Here is an 18638-nt window from a genome sequence, read left to right as displayed (position 1 = left end):
GACTGCATGCCCAGACTCTTACAGTAAAAGTGTGCAAGGCACAGCAGAGAGAGCTAAACCTGGGTTAGCAGAAGTTATCACAAGTGTATGCAACAGGAGTTGCGTCAACACAGGCAGGAAAGGGCGACTCTGCCCCACATCCAGCTCAGCAGCGCCAGGAGATGCACCCGGGAACAAAGGAATGTCTTCATCCTGAGGCAGGAACAAAAGTTTACATGGAGGGTGTTTCAGGATATGCAGGGGAAGGAAGATGCGCTCACCCACTGGAACCAGGTTCACACAAGGAATTAGGTGTCAGGTTGCTGATTACCTTTGGTAACAGCCAAGAAAGGTTTGCACAAACCCGACAGAGGAGAACGACTAGGAAATAGGAATCTAAAGGGACAAGACTGTTTTTAAAAGTAGGTAAGTTACATGAATTCCTCCTGACTGATCCTGTCTGAAGAGCTTATTTTTCTAAACAGGAATCCGTGTTTCATCCATAAACTCATGGTTATCTGGCTGTGACAAGCAACCAGGACAAAAGAACTTGTTCACTTTTCAGCAGCTACCTTGTATTTTACATACAAGTTATTTATAGCAGTTTGCAGAGACAAAAGTCATGATTTTGTCATAATCAATGAAAATCACAGCAGTGTGACCTCTACACTGTGAGACAGAGCCAGAGCTCTCTGTGCCTGCTGTGTTGAGCACTCACAAAAGGCAAGGCTGCCTGGGGTGGCATCCCATCCATAACCGCGCCTCCAGTAGTACAAATAAGAAAAATAACTTTACAGACTACAGCTCTAGTTTAGTGCAGGACTGGCAAACTTCAAACTAGATATTTTTAAGGTGTAATTCCTGCCAGAGATCTTTTACCACCCCTCATCAGTAATTGTTAAATTAAGTAAAGCCCATGCAGAAATTCAAGGCATGAGCTCTTAAAGGGCTTTTTAGCTTCTTTAGCTATCTAGCTCCATGTTATACTAGTTTCCATAAACTACCTTTCTAATCAAAACCTAATCTGCTTTAAAAGTCACCCTCCTTTCTGCTAGGCAGCTTATTTTGTATACAGAGAGAGAAAAGCATTACGATTTTTTTCCTTCTTCCATGATTCACTACATAATGCTGTATAGAAAATAACACCCATCTCCTGGAAACCAAGCTATCTTACCATCTGTATTGTACTAGCTACTAGATATCTCTTAGCTACAGTCCTGAACATGCAAAGTATGATGTCTTATTCCAAAATACCGATTTTTCTTCACTTCAGAGAGTACTTGGGCTTTATGTGCTATGTAGGAGGAACTCTGTGGTTTGTTTCAAACAAAATCTCCCTGCTGTTCAGTGAGCAAGAGCTTTGTTTACTACAGCTTTCTGTGTGAAACATTGTCCTCATTCTTGATGCCTGCAATCTTCTCCCTTCTCCCAGACCCTCCTGATAAAAAGTCTCTGATGGAGCCACTGTAATTGATTAGCACCATCCAAAGAAGACATACATGGAGAGAAGATCTATGACACTGCCAACTCCTGCATTATTTCCTTGACAAGTCTAAGGTAAATGATTAGTGCATTAAAGCTTCAATGTAAGCAGAAGTACCTAGCTCTTACAGAAGCAAGAAAAAAGAGCATGAAAATGCCAACAGACTGTACTATAAAAGCTGAAGATAGTAGAAGACAAACAAACCCATGTTTTCTTCGTAGAACTAAATGATTTATATCTTACAGTCTCATTTTGGTAACTTGCAGTTGTAACTACCAATCTTCCAGGGTCAAGATCTCCTGGTTTTTGTGCTGATGGCCCAAGATTCCAGAGTACTGTATGAAGAGGACTGCAGTGCTAGGAAGTAGGAATCTAAAGGGATGCTTCAAGTATCCGTTTGGGTTTTTTTTTTAAGGTGATTAATGAAGATAACCTCAATTAAATTTGAAGTTAGAAGTGGTTAGTGATACTTCATATTGAAAGACTAAAGAAACAGCAACAAGTAACACCAAACAAAGAGAAAAGAAAGAGGACCCAACTTTTACCCACTATGAAATTACTTATTTGTCAGATATAAATGCAGTTTTGTAACTAATTTTATCCCTAAAAATATATAATCGTTTTGCAGACTTTTAACTGCAAATTCAGCAGCTGGTGGTATAACCCACCTGTTTTCCTCCTCCAGGTCTGCGAGGATTCTCTCCAGTTCCCCTCTTTCCTCACTCTCCAGAGAAATCAGGATCTGGGCAGGGCTTCGGGGCTGGCTCAGGGGGGACTCCTGGTTCAGGCTTTGGCAGTAGTGCTGGATTAACAAGTGTTCATCATCACTGGAAAACAGAGCAGGGTAAAACAGGCTGTTCCCTTCCTGCTTTTCAGCTTCACAGTGAATATGAGGAGATGATTCACTCCCAGTCTCTCATTTCTTACAAAGAGATTTGCTGAACTCTTTGTAACCAACAGCAGAGCGATGCACCTTAAAGCAAAATCTGCTGACCTGTTTCACTGAGTCTCTGGTAATTTTCCTTCTCTGCAGAGACCACCTCCCTCCTCCTCTGCTTATTAGATACCTAAAGCCAAGTTTTGCAACAGCTGACAACCTCAGCTCTCCTCTTTTGACAAACTTCAATTAGGAATTTGCTTGCAAAAAAAGAAGCAATCTTCTGCTGCCTCATCTGCATTGTGGAAGGGTCATTCAAGCAAGGGCAATGCATTTATTTTTGTACCTACAAGCTCTCCTTATGTAGTAAGTGTGCACTTCATTTATCTTTTTCTATCTATAAAATTCTAAATTAGGTAAACAAAGAAAAAACCCTGAACTAATATAATAAAAGTATGTTATTTTCCACTCAGATGTTTGGCTTTTTTTTTTTTTAAAAGTGATGTACACTTTCAGAATGGAAATATATTCTGTTTAATACATAGAATCTCTTTATTTCTATTGCTCCTGAAGCTGTCTGGCATCTGAAACAGAAACATCTCTGGAAGAGAAAAGGAAATACAATTCTGAAGACCTCAATCACCTCCCAGAACTACAGGGATTGTTTTAGGTGAGGTTTAGGTGCTAAGGAGATGCATCCAAGCCCTAAGCAATGCAACTTACACCAGCAGAGAAACCATGAAAGGTTTCCCTTGACACCATAGGACAGGGTCAATAAAAATGACACTGCTGTTAGAGATCTCATAGAACAAAATAATTCAGTGCAGTCAGTCCAGGGCTTTTTCCTGTTATGTTTCTAAACCAGAATTTAACAGGCATTTTGAACAGCTGTTATTGTTCAAAAATTATAATTTTCCTTGTTTTCATTTGTTCCTCAAAATGTTAATGATGCAATTTTATGACTGCAGGAGTGCCAAAGCAATGTAGAGCACATTAACATTAGTTCATAAAAGAGAAGTATTAATTTTTCACAAACGGAAAGGCTCGCCAGTTCCTAAATTTATACTTTTCATGAAGCACTTCAACTGTGATTTCCTTCAAACCACTGCTTTGCATTTATAAATATTCTTACAGATCTTAAGTGAATTAACTGTGAACAAATGACATAACTATTGTAGTAAATGGCACTTTACAAGCATACTCTATTTGTGTGATTTTCAGCCTGCACAGATATTTTATACATCATTGCAGCGACACTACATAATGAAACAATTTGTGATATATAAATATATATGTTGTGTTTTTATTTCCTGCCTTCCTTGTTTCCATCTATCACTCTACCTGTACTGATTAGCCAAATAATCCAAACCCTGCAAGAATAACAAATAATACTTAGGCATAATCTGACAAGCAAAACCAAAGTAATTACAATTGTGAATTCATGGTAAGTTTTGATTCTGCTGCAATTTGTATCTATCTGGATAATATTTCTTCCAAAATTCAAAATGCACAGTTTTACTCTCATTTTAATAGTTGAAACTGAGGAACAAACTGGATGGTTACCTTATTAATTGAATCATGCTAGTACAACTTCCAACTGATCAAAAGAATGATCTGAACATTAAGACCAAAGTGTAGTACAAGAGATATAATGTATGCATGATTTCTGTGACAAGGACACTGAACTATTTAAGTGGGACAACACAAAATTCCATCTATTAGAGCATTACTACTATCCAAAGTAATACAAAATTAACGTATGACTTGGAAACAAAGTTTTCATTAACTGCAAAAAACTTACTGACATTGCATCAATATTAGCTTTGAGGGGTCATTTTAACTTTTCCCTTTTAACAATATCTTAAAACAATGTACTTGGTTCTACAGGAGATTTTCTTTCAAAACTGGTAGGCAACAATCCTACCAAGTCAAAAGAGAAACTATTTTGAAACAAAGAAACAGCTTTGTTGCTATCTGAGCTCACAGGCTCAGAATCAACCTCATGAAATGCTATTCATTTGGAATCTCAATTTAGGTGAATGAAAATTGGCCAGAATTCTGTGTTGTAAAGGATTGCTACAAATTTAATTGTCTGAATTTTCAAAAAAATCCATCCCTTAAACTGTGATAAGGATGAGATCATGTAGAATAGATAGAAATGTTTTTAGAGAAGTTGGGGTTTTCATATCTGATTGATTTAGAATCCATGCTATGGTTTCTCCTACACAGTTAATGAACCCAGATGAAATTTTCACACACACCCATGATGTAGCTGCTTCTGTGGTGTCTTCAGAAACACTACCCACAGTTAGTTCTATGTCTTCTTACTCAGAGAATAAACAAGACCAAGAATATTATCAGAGGAGAACTACAAAGTGTTTCAGTGAGATATCAGATTTAACTACTTAAAAATCAAAACTCTTATTTATAACTCTACATTTAAAGTAATACAATGAATGCTTGTCAGTGATCTATCCAACTTACAGTTTACTACTGCTAGTATTTCAAAATGATGATCACTCCCCCCTGGCTTACTTTCAATGTATTTCAGGTGTTTGTACACCAAAGATTTCTGTTTAGCCTCACTTATGTTTTGTATAACACTTTTCCCACACCAACACTTTCTAGCTTACAGCAATTTAACCATGATTAAGCTTGAACTAAGATAGAAGGGGGTTTTTGTATCTTTGTCTTTAGAACTCATCAGACAATGACTGACCGTATTTTGAATAGAGAAATTAATTCATGAATACATTTTTGGAAATAAATTAGTAGTTTTAATTTTGAAAGGATCAATCATTTGTTGTACAAATTTGGTATTAAGCTATAAGCCATTAATCCAGACACTATGATACAAATTGAAAGGACATGAGCACATCATTGAATTGAACCAGATGTGATACATGGCCATGCAAATTCAGCACTACAAAATTTCATTACAAGTTATTAACATTCCCAAGGAAATACATGTCAAAACCACAGAAACAGCCTACTTACATGCTCTCATTAGGTGAAATACTGTCATTTAGGTAAGAACCATTGGTGTTCTCCATTTCTGCTAGCCTGTGGAAAAATAAACAAGACTCATTAAAACCAATCATGTTTTTCAAAAACTTTGATTGTTCTAACATTCTGGAAAGAGTTAAAGAGCGTGATGTTTTTGATGAATTTGAAACTCAAATTAATTTACACTCACTGTTGATTATCAAAAGGTTTTGCAATAAGCTATCACAAAAGATTGTTTGCTGCAATGGCCTGGCTAAACTCACTTCTAAGTTTTCAGCCCTTTCTCTGAGGTTAAATTCCAACTTCTCTCGATTAATTAATTCCAAAATCAAAGAAAAGCCTTAAGATGCCAGGGGATTACACAAATTGCTTTGTACCTGGCAATGCCATTGTCCAAACTGTAACAATCAGTCATTTCTCATTAGTTTTCACACGCCCCTCCTAAACATCCTGCATAATTCAGAAACACCTCTCCTGATCAAGAGATACTAGAGGAGAGAAAGAGGCCAGAATAACTATTTTTCATTACCTCAGCCCATGAAAATTTTCTTGCTTGGTGGAAAAACATTTTCACATTTGTACAATTAATCCACTTTTTGATTCTTAGGAGCAGTATGAAAGCAGAGAATTGAACTAAAGCAGTAATAAAACACTATTTTAATCCCCCAAATCAAGAAAAAAGTCCTGTTTGTGGCATTTCATGAGGTGAATTAACATTAGAATGACACCTGAGATTCATATGAGAGTTTGGAGGTTTCTGCTCTTCTCACTTGTACTATTATATCAGGGTCCATATTAAAAACTAAACCTCATGTAGAATCATAGAAGGGTTTGGTTTGGTTGGAGCTTTTAGAGGTCCCCAGTCCAATCCCCCTGCACTGAGCAGGGACATCTTCAACTCAAAAAGAGCCCCATCCAGTCTGACCTTAAATGTTTTCATGGATGGGGCATCTACCACCTCTCTGGGCAACCTGCTCCCAGTGCTTCATCATCCTCATTGCAAAAATTCCTTCCTTACATCTATCTGAATCTGTCCTCTTCTAGTTTAAAACACTACCTCTTGTCCTGTTGCCACAGGTCCTATTAAAATATCAGCAACTGTGAGGAGCCCAAGGGATCCAAAAACCAATTCTGACCACAGAGGTGCTCTGGCATGCAAGTTAGGACGGGCTGGTTAACACCAACCACAGATGATGCTCTTGCATCCCAGAGCCTGGAAAGCAAAACCCCAAATTTTGTTTCTTTAAGAAGTGCTCAGGTAGCCTCTAGCTCTTCTTTTTTTTAGTAATTTTAGAGAAAGATCTGCCTAAGGTCCAGCTGGTCTCATACCTGCTAGCATAATGTTCAATGCGTGAATGAGTATCATCGTGTGAGAGCTGAGGGGACGAGGCAGGCCTATAAGGCAGAAAACACTGATTAATCACAAACAATACCCCTTTACAAGTCAAAAGACACTTAGCTATGCCTATACCCTCACATCTCTATGCCTTAAAAAGCAAGTCAGAACTCCAGGCGCTGTGTGTGCCTCCTCAGGCCATCGGTGCAATGTTTTGTGGTGCCACTCTGGGCATTTTTGACCATCTGCCATCCGTCTGTTGCCACGACTCTTCTTCACACCAACTCCCAAAGGAATCTCTTCCAAAGAATTTATAGAAGAGCTTTCACCCTGGTTTTCCCTTCACACCTGCCTCCTTCATTGGCATTTCTGTTTCACATGCAGCCCTGCACAGACTGCCAGTGTGCTGCTGGGAACCTCTCCTCTGCCTCCCACCCTGCTCCAGTGCCTGCTTCCAGCACATCCCACCTAAAGGAGCCTTTAAGAATTATTCCACGAGCAGCTAGAAATAAATACAAGAAGCATAAAATGTCTGAAAGGATCCTTTAATAACACACTGCAGACACTGATGATTTTGCCTAATGTCTTTCAAGAGTTGCAATCTGAATGGTAGCTCAGTGCGTTATACAGGGGGACACTAAGCTATGTTGGATTTTCTGTCTGACAGATGAGATCCTCTTCAGTTTTCTGTTGATGAAAAGAATTCATAGGACTTTTCTTGTCAATTAGAGCACTGTTTCTTATAGCTTAACCTCTGGAAAACATCAACATTAAATTATGTTGCCTCTGAAGTTCAGACAGCACCCTTTGCTGCCATGTGGGATTCTGCCAATGTACATGTATTGAGAGGCGCCAGATTAACAAAAAGTGATGCAGCTTCCCAAACTAAATGGCAATTTTATACTTTTGCTAAATTTCAACTGCCCTTTGCTCCATCTCTGCTGACTCTCCTTCTAGAACTCCTGACTGAGGAAGGAATTTCTCCCCCTTTTTTAATTGTTGGATACTGTGGTTCAGGCTGGGTCTGCCCAAAAGTGATTGTATAGCATTGCACTAGCTGACAGGTTTTGTACTTAGGCTATAAACCAAAACTGTAATAATCTTCTGGTTTGTAATGTTCCCATGTTAGGAGTTTGACAATCCTGCTGTAAATCTACCAGATTCAGTTTCCAGGTTTCTAATCAGCCTCCAAAGGGCCCTAGATTAGGATCCTTCTGAAATCATAGAGCTGTATGCTGGATACACATACAAATCTAGCATCATCATTAATATCTCTTCTCACAGAACAGCAAAGTTTTTCCTCTTTAAGACATTACTGGCCAAGTACAACAAATCTCATTTTGTCTTTTAAATGACTTTGGCCTCTACTTTTACTCATCACATATTCAAGCATTACTACAGCACACCAGAGGACAAATAGTTCACAGATTTCCTCAGTGCAGCAGAGATTCAGTGGATAGGGGAATTGCTTCTCTGTGACTCTATATCCCATTCTGTGTGAAAATGTGCAGGGAAGGAAGGAGAAAAGGATGCAATTTCTTTGGAGCAGTGGATCACAAGGCAGGATAACAATGTTTTTCTGATAAATTGGAGTGACCCACATTTTTTCTATTTTTTTGTCATACAGCAGATGTTAAGCTGGTCTTAACTGGTACCATCAATGCAAGAAGAGGTCTTGTTTTCAACACACACACAAATGTTGATGTTAATACTGTGCATAGACTAGGAAATATGTGTTAAAAGTAGTTTCAATTTTGAGTTGGATCATTCTCTTAGTGCCTCTCACCCTGACATTGCACATGAGTTTGTACCAGTACAAAAGAAGGGACAACACTTGGTTGGGACCTACTGGGCAATGAGATGTCTCTTTTTGCAGTACTGCATGGCAAAAAGTCAGTCTTGACTGCATGAATATATCCTTGCTGTCTTGAAATTATGCTGCAACTTCAGAAGCGACCAAGTTGTATAATAATATAAAAAGATATATTTTTTAAAAGACAATATGATGCTGTGTAACTTGTTGGAGTTGATTCTGCCAGCTGCAAGCAGGGAGTGAGGCTGCAATTCCAGGTTTGTCTCTACTTCAGAACATACTACAGTGGAGATATACCTCAAACAGCTTTTTAGAGGTTTGCTTAAGAAAGCAAACCTGCTAGAGAAGCACTGCTTTGTGTTGAATTCAGCTGCTCAGAGGTACTTTTGCCAGTCTCTGAGCAAACTTGAGAATGATTTGTGCTGTATTTTACACACTCTCAGTGACCGACCACCTGCGCTAGAGCTCACAGTCGTTCCTTTCCGAGCACACATACTCAGCACACCTAATCAGCTCAAACAGTCAGCAGGAAGGCTGAGTGACACAGCCAATATTTAGCCAAGATAACCATCCCTTTTACAAGGGCTCCACAGCTGCCTTGTTCAAGCTGGGGTCTGCAGGAGCAGCCTGGGAATTCTAGTCAAGTGCTGACCAAGTGGCAAACACCACCTTCCTGCAATTCCCTGCACCCCTGGAAACCTGGCTGGCAGGATAAGGGTACTTTTCTTTGTTCAGCATTTTAGTTGATGCTTCCTGAAAGTGTAGAAACAAGTAAATTGTCTTTGTATCATTGTACCATCACAATTCAAGTAAAAAGGTACACATTCTCACAACTTGTGAACTGTCCCTTTAATGCCTGGCAAGCAGCAGATCTGGGCAAAATACTGGATAATAAGCAGTGAGAACCATTAACTTCCAACAAAAAAAAAGTTATCTATTTATAAGCAGTTCCATGTATACCACATGTTGGTGTCAGAACAGCACTAGCATCGCTGAGTGCTGCCAGGTGATGCTTTTCTGAGGCACTTCAAGGATAACCAGAAAACTGGCATAAGAGCACCAGAAAAAGGCATGAGTGTAGAAAACATGGGAAAGTTTTATGATCACTGGTTTGTCTGCTGAAGCTGGAATCACCCTGTAAGCAAGAAAAAGCTTTAAACCTGGGTAGCTCAGTAACTTGAATTGCAGGTCAAGTGCTATAGCATGAAGGAAAGAAATAAAGTTAGCAGAACAAAATTAAGGGCAATTCTTTCCATCCACTATTAATTTCTTATTTTCCTGCTTCCCTGTCAGACCAGATGGAAGGATTATGCTCTGGAAGATACCTGAGTTAGTCTGACAAAAAGTGCAACCTCTCTGCACAAATCCTGCTCCTCAGTATTTCTCAAGTTTTGTCAAGCATTACATGTGAGTTAAACTCCCTGTAGTATACAACAGCAAGCCTCTGGTGGGAAGCTATCAGTGTAGGCACACCACAATGTTACTACTATAAATAACTAGAAATGACCATGTTATGACAGCTTAATTTCATATTATGTCAGACACAGCAATGGCATTCCACACGATCCAAGCTTTCTTTGAATGCCACTTTTAACTTTGCAATTGTTCTGAAATATAAGGAATCTAGATCCATAGTTGCATCTATACAGGTGCATCCTCAAGCTCAAAGCCCCTCTATTTCAGCGTGCCTCCAGACTTTTGGCATTTTCTGTGGGTAAATTCTCAGCCATGAGGTTTGCAGCATTAGATGTGCTTCCTGGTTGCTTAAATTTCCTAGAGGTAGAGCACTTCCCTTAGCTTCCCAAGGGTTTGTGCTCCCAATGTAAATTATAAATCAATATTCCAGTGTATACATTTCACTCTTGTTTATTCTACAAAAAGTTCAATGGAGGTGCAAGCCATATACATTTCACCATATAGAAATATAAAAAATCTATTTCTTAGTTTCTCGTTAGTTATCAATATGTGAATTAAAATTAATCATTATTTAACATTATTCTAAAAGCATCTGTGTAACACTAGAAGTAGCAAATGCCACAATAGTAAATATATATCTATCTTTAGTTTATGCTGAGGATATTACTACAACAGTAACACAATGCATGTGCTGGCGTGGTGCAAGAATGAAAATCTATTCCACAGCTGAAAACCCCTGCTTTTTAAACTTCTGAAAAAATACAGTAATCATTTCCCCATTTCAACCTGCCTTCACAAATCTGAATGTATCTAAAAGACTGTAATCAAATACCCAGTGAGCTCTGGATTAACTGGAGCACTCGAGTGTGCACGGTTGCACATAAAGCCAAATTATAGCTTTATCTGCAAAACTCTGTCATTCCTAAAACTGAATTAAATCCATATCAAGTTCAATCTCTGTCTTTCAAAAAGCATTTAGTATACATTCAGAGGGATTGACACTTATTCAGAAACACAGGCTTTTAAATGACAAACTTTGATAAGCATTAGTAGGTCTGCACGAAACCCCTGTTAATTCCATGAAAAATACATACTCCAGAAAGAGTACACAGTACAAAATCCATGACTGCTGGAAATTCCAGGGTTTATCTCATTCTATTCATTTGGGATCAAAACATTCCTTCAGAGAGTGCATCAAAGGAAATAATCATAAAGAAAGAAGGAAATGATCTCATGTAAAACTGAACAAAGAAATAAACAAAAAGAAAAAGTGAGGGAGCGCAGCAGCAGTAGCAGCAGCAGCACACTTCAGCAAAAGTACTCACGCAGAATCTACTGGCCAGAAGTTGATCAGAGTAACAGGACTGCAAGACAAAAAATGAGGAGGTGAAGAGAAAGGCAGAAGAAACTCAGCAGCAAAATAATTACAGAAAGTTTAAAAAAAAAAGTCACAATAACTAAAAAGCAGAAATCCAACAGACCAACATGAATGGCTGTGAAGAGCAACCAACCAAAAAGTGATAAAAAAACTTTGAAATCTAAAATTTAAAGAGAAAAAGAAAGAGCGAGAACAAGCTGTGTGCAATTGCCATTAAACAACGGATTAATGTGTAAAAAACCAAAGGGAACTGGGTTAAGTTATTGATTTCTCCATGTGCATCATTACTGCTTTTTTTTTTCCATGAAGACATCAGTCATTTAGTAAGACTAAATTTATAGTCTGAGAAAAGAAGAAATCATCTAGGAAGGTCACAAACACCTACTTAAAAAAATAAAACCAAGGAAAGATACCCGTTTGGAAGAAAATAAAAATTTAATGAATGTATCATTAACCTCCAAATTGCACATCAAACTTAGAAGTCTGTAAGACTGCCAGTAAGACTGTGAGTATTTTTTTTTGCTAACTGAAGCTGAAGTTCCTGTGTAAGGACAGGTGAAAGCAGATAAAGGCAATGGCAGCTGGAAGCCCAGCTTGTGTTTTCCTGCCAGGCGAGGTAAACAGAAATGAAAGACATAAAGAGGCTTTATGCATTTAGGAAGTGAAAGGAGTTGGCACCAGCTGGGGAGCTCAAATTGTGTACCAAATGAATTGCTGCTTAAGATACTTCAGAGCTACTCACGTTTCCATGTTGTCTCCCTCCAAGACAGTCTGCACAGGCAGGTAGCCCATTCGTGGGTGCTTTGCAAAATATCTTTTTGTTCGAAATTTGTTTTTTAGTACCTTGGCAAAGTCACGGACATCTTCTCCTGAAGTTGTCTGAAAGACACAAATCACAATGAAATCATCTTTCATGAGGTTGTCACTGTTTTTCAATTGCCTCTTCCTTTGCTGGGTCACTTGGAAGAGCTGTGATCACACCAAGCAGAGCTGCCAACAGCCTGAGCCCCAGAACAGCAAATTTTATTTGTCCATCACTGTCACCTTACAATGCACTACACAGACACTGCTAGTGGGGAGGAAGGAGGGAAAGAAAAGAAGTTTCAAAACCCCCTGACAGGCTCATTCCTCACCTCAGGTTTTCTCAAGTGGACAAGCAATAATTAGACAATAATTTGTCATTTCCTCACCTGGCTGTTGGGGGGTCTCTCTGCCTACTTTTGGTTCAGCACTAAAATGGCTGTAGTGGAGGACACACAGACAGTCTGTGTGTCCAGCTGGGTGCTTCACTGTCTGGATCCCAACTCTTACCACACACTTGGCATCTCCATTTCATAGATTTGTCAATCTATGAAAGTCTCTAGGCACCTTTTCTTTCCAGTTTTCCTCCCCAGCCTTCTGTGCCATTAATATTTTGTTCAAAGGGAAACAAAAAGCAGGTGAGAGCTGCTTAAAGCTCTCAGATCAGTTATTTCTTCCTGCACCTGTCCAATGTGAAACTAGCAGGTATTTAAGATCAATACTCAGAGGAGAGAACAATTTGCATGAAGTTTTCTATTCCCTTGCCTGCAGCAGGCTTCCCTTGCTGCTGTAGAGACCAGCAGAGGAGCACAACATAGATTTAAGAAGACCAGAAAGAGTCAGGAAGAGTCTCAAGGATGTCTGCTCTGAAGATGCAAGACTTTTTGAGAGCCAGACGAAGAATCAGGCAATTTTCTGATGAATTTTAATGTAAGACTTCAATTACTTCAGTCAGGCTGCACTCCCTTCTCTGAACCTTGCAGAAACACTAGACCCTGAAGTACTGATCTTTTACAGTAAATTAAGTTCCTTCTGACCCACATAACAATATTGCTTCTCCAATCTATCTAATTTAAAGGAAAGAAATCAGGGAAAAGTTAATCTTTCTGACATTTTTATTGAGTTCTGTGCCTTCTGCATAGAGGGGAAGGATGTGCTGGAACCTATCAGTTAAGCCAACCTTCACAGAGCTGCTCAAACACAGATAGGTAGATTTTTAAAAAGTAGAAAAATTAAGGGGATGCTCTGAAAAAATATCTGCATAAAGACTGGGAAGTATTAACAGAAAAGGCAAATATTACCCCTGTACTTATGACACCTATGAGCTTCATGTAAAGCTGGAAAGATTTTGGCTCCTTTTCTGGTCAGTCTGCTCTGGCAGGAAAATTCAGTGTAAGCAATGACTGGCAGAGAAGTGACACAGCAGAACCCATGAGCCAGTACAGCAGAATCTGTATTTTCATGAAAGTGAGATAATATCTGGTAATATTAAATATCCCTTCCTTAATTAATCAGAAGTAAAGACATTTGGGGAAGGGAGGGGTGAAGTGTGCCCAGACCACCCAGAGGACTCCAGCACGGAGATTTATTGAGGTGGCTCCCTGCCCATGCCCCTGGAGGAGGGAATTCCCTCTGCTGAATTCCATCTGCAATGCCTGCCAGGAGAGCTCTTAACCAGCTTGTCATCAAGAGAGCACACAGAGCACATCTGCTGGAAACACAGAAAAACTTTTAATATTTAATCTTGGTATAAATAGGCTAAGCACAGCTTTCTGTCTAGTTGTTCACCTGTGCCATTTATAACCATTTATTAATGCCCTGTCTATTTTGGATGTTGAGAACACTTTCTATTGCATTTGACTGTAATTTGGATTTAGTGTTTTGAAGTATTAGGAATGAAACATTCTTTGCTTCAGCCTTCCTGGGACTGTTCTCCCCCCTCTCTCCCCTGAACCTTTTCCATGACAACCAAAGAGCAAAATGCTGTGTTTGCACAGAAACATCCCAGTCTAGCTGGTACCACAAGAATCCCAAGAAGAAAATATATCTTCTAGTGACAACTAAAAGCATCAGGCACCTCTCATACAATCCAACTGCCATTTAAAAAATGTACAAGGAACACAAGAAAGGCAAAGAAAATGAGATTATTACATGGACAAGATGATAAACTGAGGCTATTTTCAGCCAAACCTTCTGATTTACTCCACAGATGTTTTATTACATATGATCTTCAGAGTAAAATCATCCAGACCACAATTCCCAGCAGAACTGGTGGTTTATGATGAAGAAACAGTGGAGTTTCAGCATCCCAGCTCTCTTAAGTCAAAGTAACATGTAGGCAGATGAGTTGAGCATGTCCCAATACTATTCTGAAACCAAACTATTCAATAAGAAATAGTTCTTTTTATTCACATAGGAATAACTTTACCACCAGCTGACTTCTCCCAGTTTGGTTTAAGCAAGTGTCTTGCCAACCCTCCTCCCCAGACTCAGCCCTGACTGGAAACCCTGGATGCAGACAGGTTATGAGTCTGAACCCTTCCTTCCAACGAGGTGTTCTTTATGTTCGTGTGTCACTGTTCATTAAACCCTAACAGAAAAATCATCCTGCTTTTACATCTCAATCTATAAGTTGTCTTCTATGCTTTGTTTGAAAACTATTTAAAAGTCCTATCTCTTTGAACAATAAATTGAGATGTGTTGCTTTCAGGAATAATTGTAGCAATTTGTCTGTCTAAATGAAAACCTAGCAACTGCCTTGCCCTTATTCTGACTCAACCTTTTGCAAGAGAGGGAACATTATCACATCCCTCAGGTATTTAGCATGAGTTCTCAAAACTCCCCTAAGCAGAATTAAAGACTGCAGTGCTCAAAAATTTCTTGATACTAAGAGGGAGGCAGAATAAAAATATCAGAACGCTTTGGTGTGCACACTGAATTATTGCAAAGATATTATCAAAGAAGGCATCACATGCCTTGCGTCTGCCAAAATGCATTTTAAGGTGAGAGATTAGTGTGGAGGAAGACTAATAAATGCTCTGCCACCTGCATACTCTTTTTCTTTCATTTAGAAAACAATTACAAACTAGACATAGCTTCAGTGGATGTTCAGTCCCCCAGTACTTGGGTAAATTTTTTTGTAATAGCAGCAACACAAAAAAGCGTGGGGCTTGCTGTGTGTCACATTCACTTCCCCCTCCACCCCAGCTAATCCTCCTCCAATTCAGCTGGCTGCTTGTGCAGCCAGGCACGGCACATTAGCACGGGCTGCTGGAGTTCAGGGAAAAATCCACTGGCTGTGAATGGCTCTTTATTCTGATCCAGCAGGCTGGATGTGGTGGCAAGTTTTCTGTGCACCCCCATGTTCACCTCTTAGTAATCTGTATTTTCAGGGACAACACAAACCTGCTGGACACAGCACTGCAATGAGTTGCTTCAGGCTGGGGGTTCACCTCGTAATCCTTTTTTATTTTTCTTTCCTCAAAACACATCAAAAGGGTAAGGAAATGGTTGGAAGATACTGGTTTGCATCACTCACAAACCTCCCACGTTGTTTCTTAGCAAGAATAAGAGTGGCAAAGTGCAAGGCAAAGCTGCAGTCCACCCAGGAAGGAGGGGCTCAGCCACAGATGGAAAGAAGGCTCCCAGGGAGTCTGTCTCTCACTCACCCTGCCTACGACTCAGATCACGAGATTCTGCTCTAGGAATGCCTGCAATGGAGAAGTCTGTTCAGACCTGCCCAGGCAAAGCCAGCAATTCCCTCTGACTGGTGCAGCAGCTCAGGCAAATCGCCCTTCCAGCAACCTCAGTCCCTGGGGGACGGCGCTAAAAACCACAACCAACGAACACAGGCAAAGAGCCAGCAAATGGGCACTGGCTGCCATTGCAGGGATTCCCAGGAAACCCTGCCATTGAAGGGTAAAAGTGGATAGATAATGCAAGTAAATATCTGTAAGTTAAAACTAACAAAAATTCTGAGCTTGCTTCACTATAATATAAATTTCTTTTCTCTCTTTTTTAGGTCTCTGAGAAAAACTGAGAGTCTTCGCTTTGTTTTGGCCAGGCCTTTTTGCTTGGATGAAGATTTAAAGACTGTTCATATAATTTTATGAGGCTAGCCCAAGTATAATTTGGATGCTTTATTTTCACCATTTATGACTACCAGCAGATGAAAGACTAGGAATAATCCTATTTCACCAGGAAATGCTGATGAGAGTGCACTGCTTCAAGACCAACACAAGCAATAGCAAAGGCAGCTGAAAGCTCAATCTGTGTTTGAGAGCTCAGTCTCTAATTTGAGAGCACCTCTCATTGATGCCCCTCTGCACTGGTCCTGAGAGGCCAAAAAAGGAGCACACTGAGAGAGAAATGCAGAATTTCCCTTGACAGCTGTCAGGTATGAAATTAACATTTATGCAAAACCAATCCTTTTGGGAGCTGTGAAAGAAGGGTGAGGACCCTCACCACACCATCACTGCAGCACCCTGTATTGAATGGCCTGGCTTCCCCCCTTCAGAAATGAAATCATGAGAACTTCCCTGGCATTTTATATCATCAAGTGTTCAGACAATAAAAAGGTACCATGAAATAGTGAAGAACTTAAAAATGCAACCACAGTGTTGTGAGAGAAAGCAAGTGAAGTGGCAACTTGATGAGGAAAGGAGGAAAAAAATCACACACTGATATGGAGAAAACCTTAGGACCCAAGATATGAGTGAGTATTTGCACAAATCATGTGCTTCCAGGAGGATCCATAAAGTGAGCTATGGGACTGAACATGGAACAAGTCATCAGCACACAAAAATACATTATGACACAGAATTGTGCAAACAATGAACCTCAGTTTACTTCAAACCATTGGAGCATCCTTGACTAAGCAACAAAATTTCTGGCATGTATAGTATATAAAATGAGATTTAATTATGGAGGAGGGGAAAAAAGCAGTCCTAATGCTTCATTACCTTGCACACAGGAAAAGAAGTTTTAATTTTCTACATAAGAATGGGCAGTAAGGGTCATTAAACAGCTACTTACTGGTGTGCAGTATTCCACCATGGGATAGTGCATTTTGTGACCTTTAGCAACACGGCCAGAGAAGAAGCAACTTTGGCAGATGTCATAGTTAAAGTGCTTTAAACTTCTGTACCTAAAAGAGGATAAAAAGGAAAAAAATCACAACTTCAGAGCTTTGTGTGTGACTGCTTCATATCAGCCCATCAAGTTTGCTGTGTTAGTAAATTCTCTTCTGTGACATGTCACACGGTGTGCAATGCCCAGCAATGCTCCTCTGCCCTGAGGGACAGGTACTGCTGCCTCAGATGTTTGTCATAGATCTAATCTTCAAAAAAATTTCTAATATTGGGCAACAGCGAAGATTTCTGCACATTCACTCACCTTTAACGTATGAAAGACACTACCACACTTTTTATTTCTATGACACTAACTTCAGATCTTTTGCTCTTCATCATGATTCCTAAAATAGAATGTCCTCCAGGAGGAAAATTCAAGAAAGTAATGCCCTCTCAGTAAGTCACTCTGCCAACACCCTCATGTCCTTCCTAGCACCTCCATAAAAACAATTTTCCTGCAGAGCATTCCATCCATGCAAAACTCCAAATGCACTTTTGGGCCATTATTTAATCTCATCAGCTCTATGAGGCAGCTAACTGTTGTATCTGCTGTGCTGAAGTGGTTGAAAGAGCCGGAGGCATAAGGGTTGTCTTGTTCCAAATACACGGAGCAGCTCAGCCACAACGACCTCAAAAGAACATTGTTTTACATGAACTGGCTGCACAGTATTAGCTTTCTAAAAGCCTTCCAATACAGTATCTTTTTGTCAAGTGTGTACACAGGGTTTCAATGACTTGCAAAGACAGAGAAAAAAAAAATCTGTGACAGATGGATTCTACTATCATGATAATAGATTTGTTATATAAATTTAAGAGACAGATGAGATCAGTCAAGTAAAATTAGACACAAACACAGAGCTCCAGTGTCTGCTTCCCGAGTTCTCGGTGCTTACAACAGACTATCCATTCACTCGCCATCCTTTGATATTTCCAAGGGCTGCACTTTTCAATTCCACCTACTTGTCTTTGGCTGGTTTATACAAAACTGTGTAAGTAATACAGTAGTTAATAAACTGCATCCAGGAATGGGAAAATTAGACTTTGTGGATGTGCTGAATTACTCACATCCAATCCATAGCTCTTCCTCAGTAATATTTATCACTTCCCAGTTCAGATATTAATGGGGAATAAAAAGCAAAAGAAAATAATTTAGACTGTTAGAGCAACAGCCTCAGATTCAAAACAAAGCAATAAATACCTTCTAAATTTCCCCCATTTCCCACTGCCTCTGAAATAGTAGCAGAAAGCGCTGCCCCACTACATGCATAAAAGCTACATTCATCTGCTCCCAGGTTAGAGCAAAATGATGGCTTTTTTGTGTAGCACTGCTTGCTGCTGTTATCTATCTGGGTTTTAGACACAAAATTACAGAAAGCTCTTTGTAAACAACACGATAACATAGAAGGAGAAATGCCAATGG

At 39.6% G+C, this 18638-nt stretch overlaps 1 protein-coding gene across 12 annotated transcripts in view; it reads right to left on the bottom strand.

Annotated features, from left to right (window-relative positions):
• The window catches only part of DMD (dystrophin), a 1148514-nt gene that overhangs the window by 27129 nt on the left and 1102747 nt on the right, over nt 1–18638 (bottom strand). For 10 of the 12 annotated variants that reach the window (XM_030961382.1, XM_030961390.1, XM_030961407.1 and 7 more), the window contains 6 exons: nt 17124–17235; nt 12031–12167; nt 11236–11274; nt 6675–6740; nt 5337–5402; nt 2131–2289 (listed from right to left, as the gene is read on the bottom strand). In XM_030961382.1, the coding sequence (XP_030817242.1) occupies nt 2131–2289; nt 5337–5402; nt 6675–6740; nt 11236–11274; nt 12031–12167; nt 17124–17235 (579 nt within the window). The remainder of the gene's footprint in view (nt 1–2130; nt 2290–5336; nt 5403–6674; nt 6741–11235; nt 11275–12030; nt 12168–17123; nt 17236–18638) is intronic. The other 2 variants (XM_030961467.1, XM_030961450.1) reach the window with 1 other exon arrangement.

Source organism: Camarhynchus parvulus, chromosome 1 (genome assembly GCF_901933205.1).
Source record: "Camarhynchus parvulus chromosome 1, STF_HiC, whole genome shotgun sequence".
NCBI classification, from domain to species: domain Eukaryota; kingdom Metazoa; phylum Chordata; class Aves; order Passeriformes; family Thraupidae; genus Camarhynchus; species Camarhynchus parvulus.
Note: the sequence above shows the minus strand (reverse complement) of the source record. Positions and strands in the feature narration are given on the sequence as shown.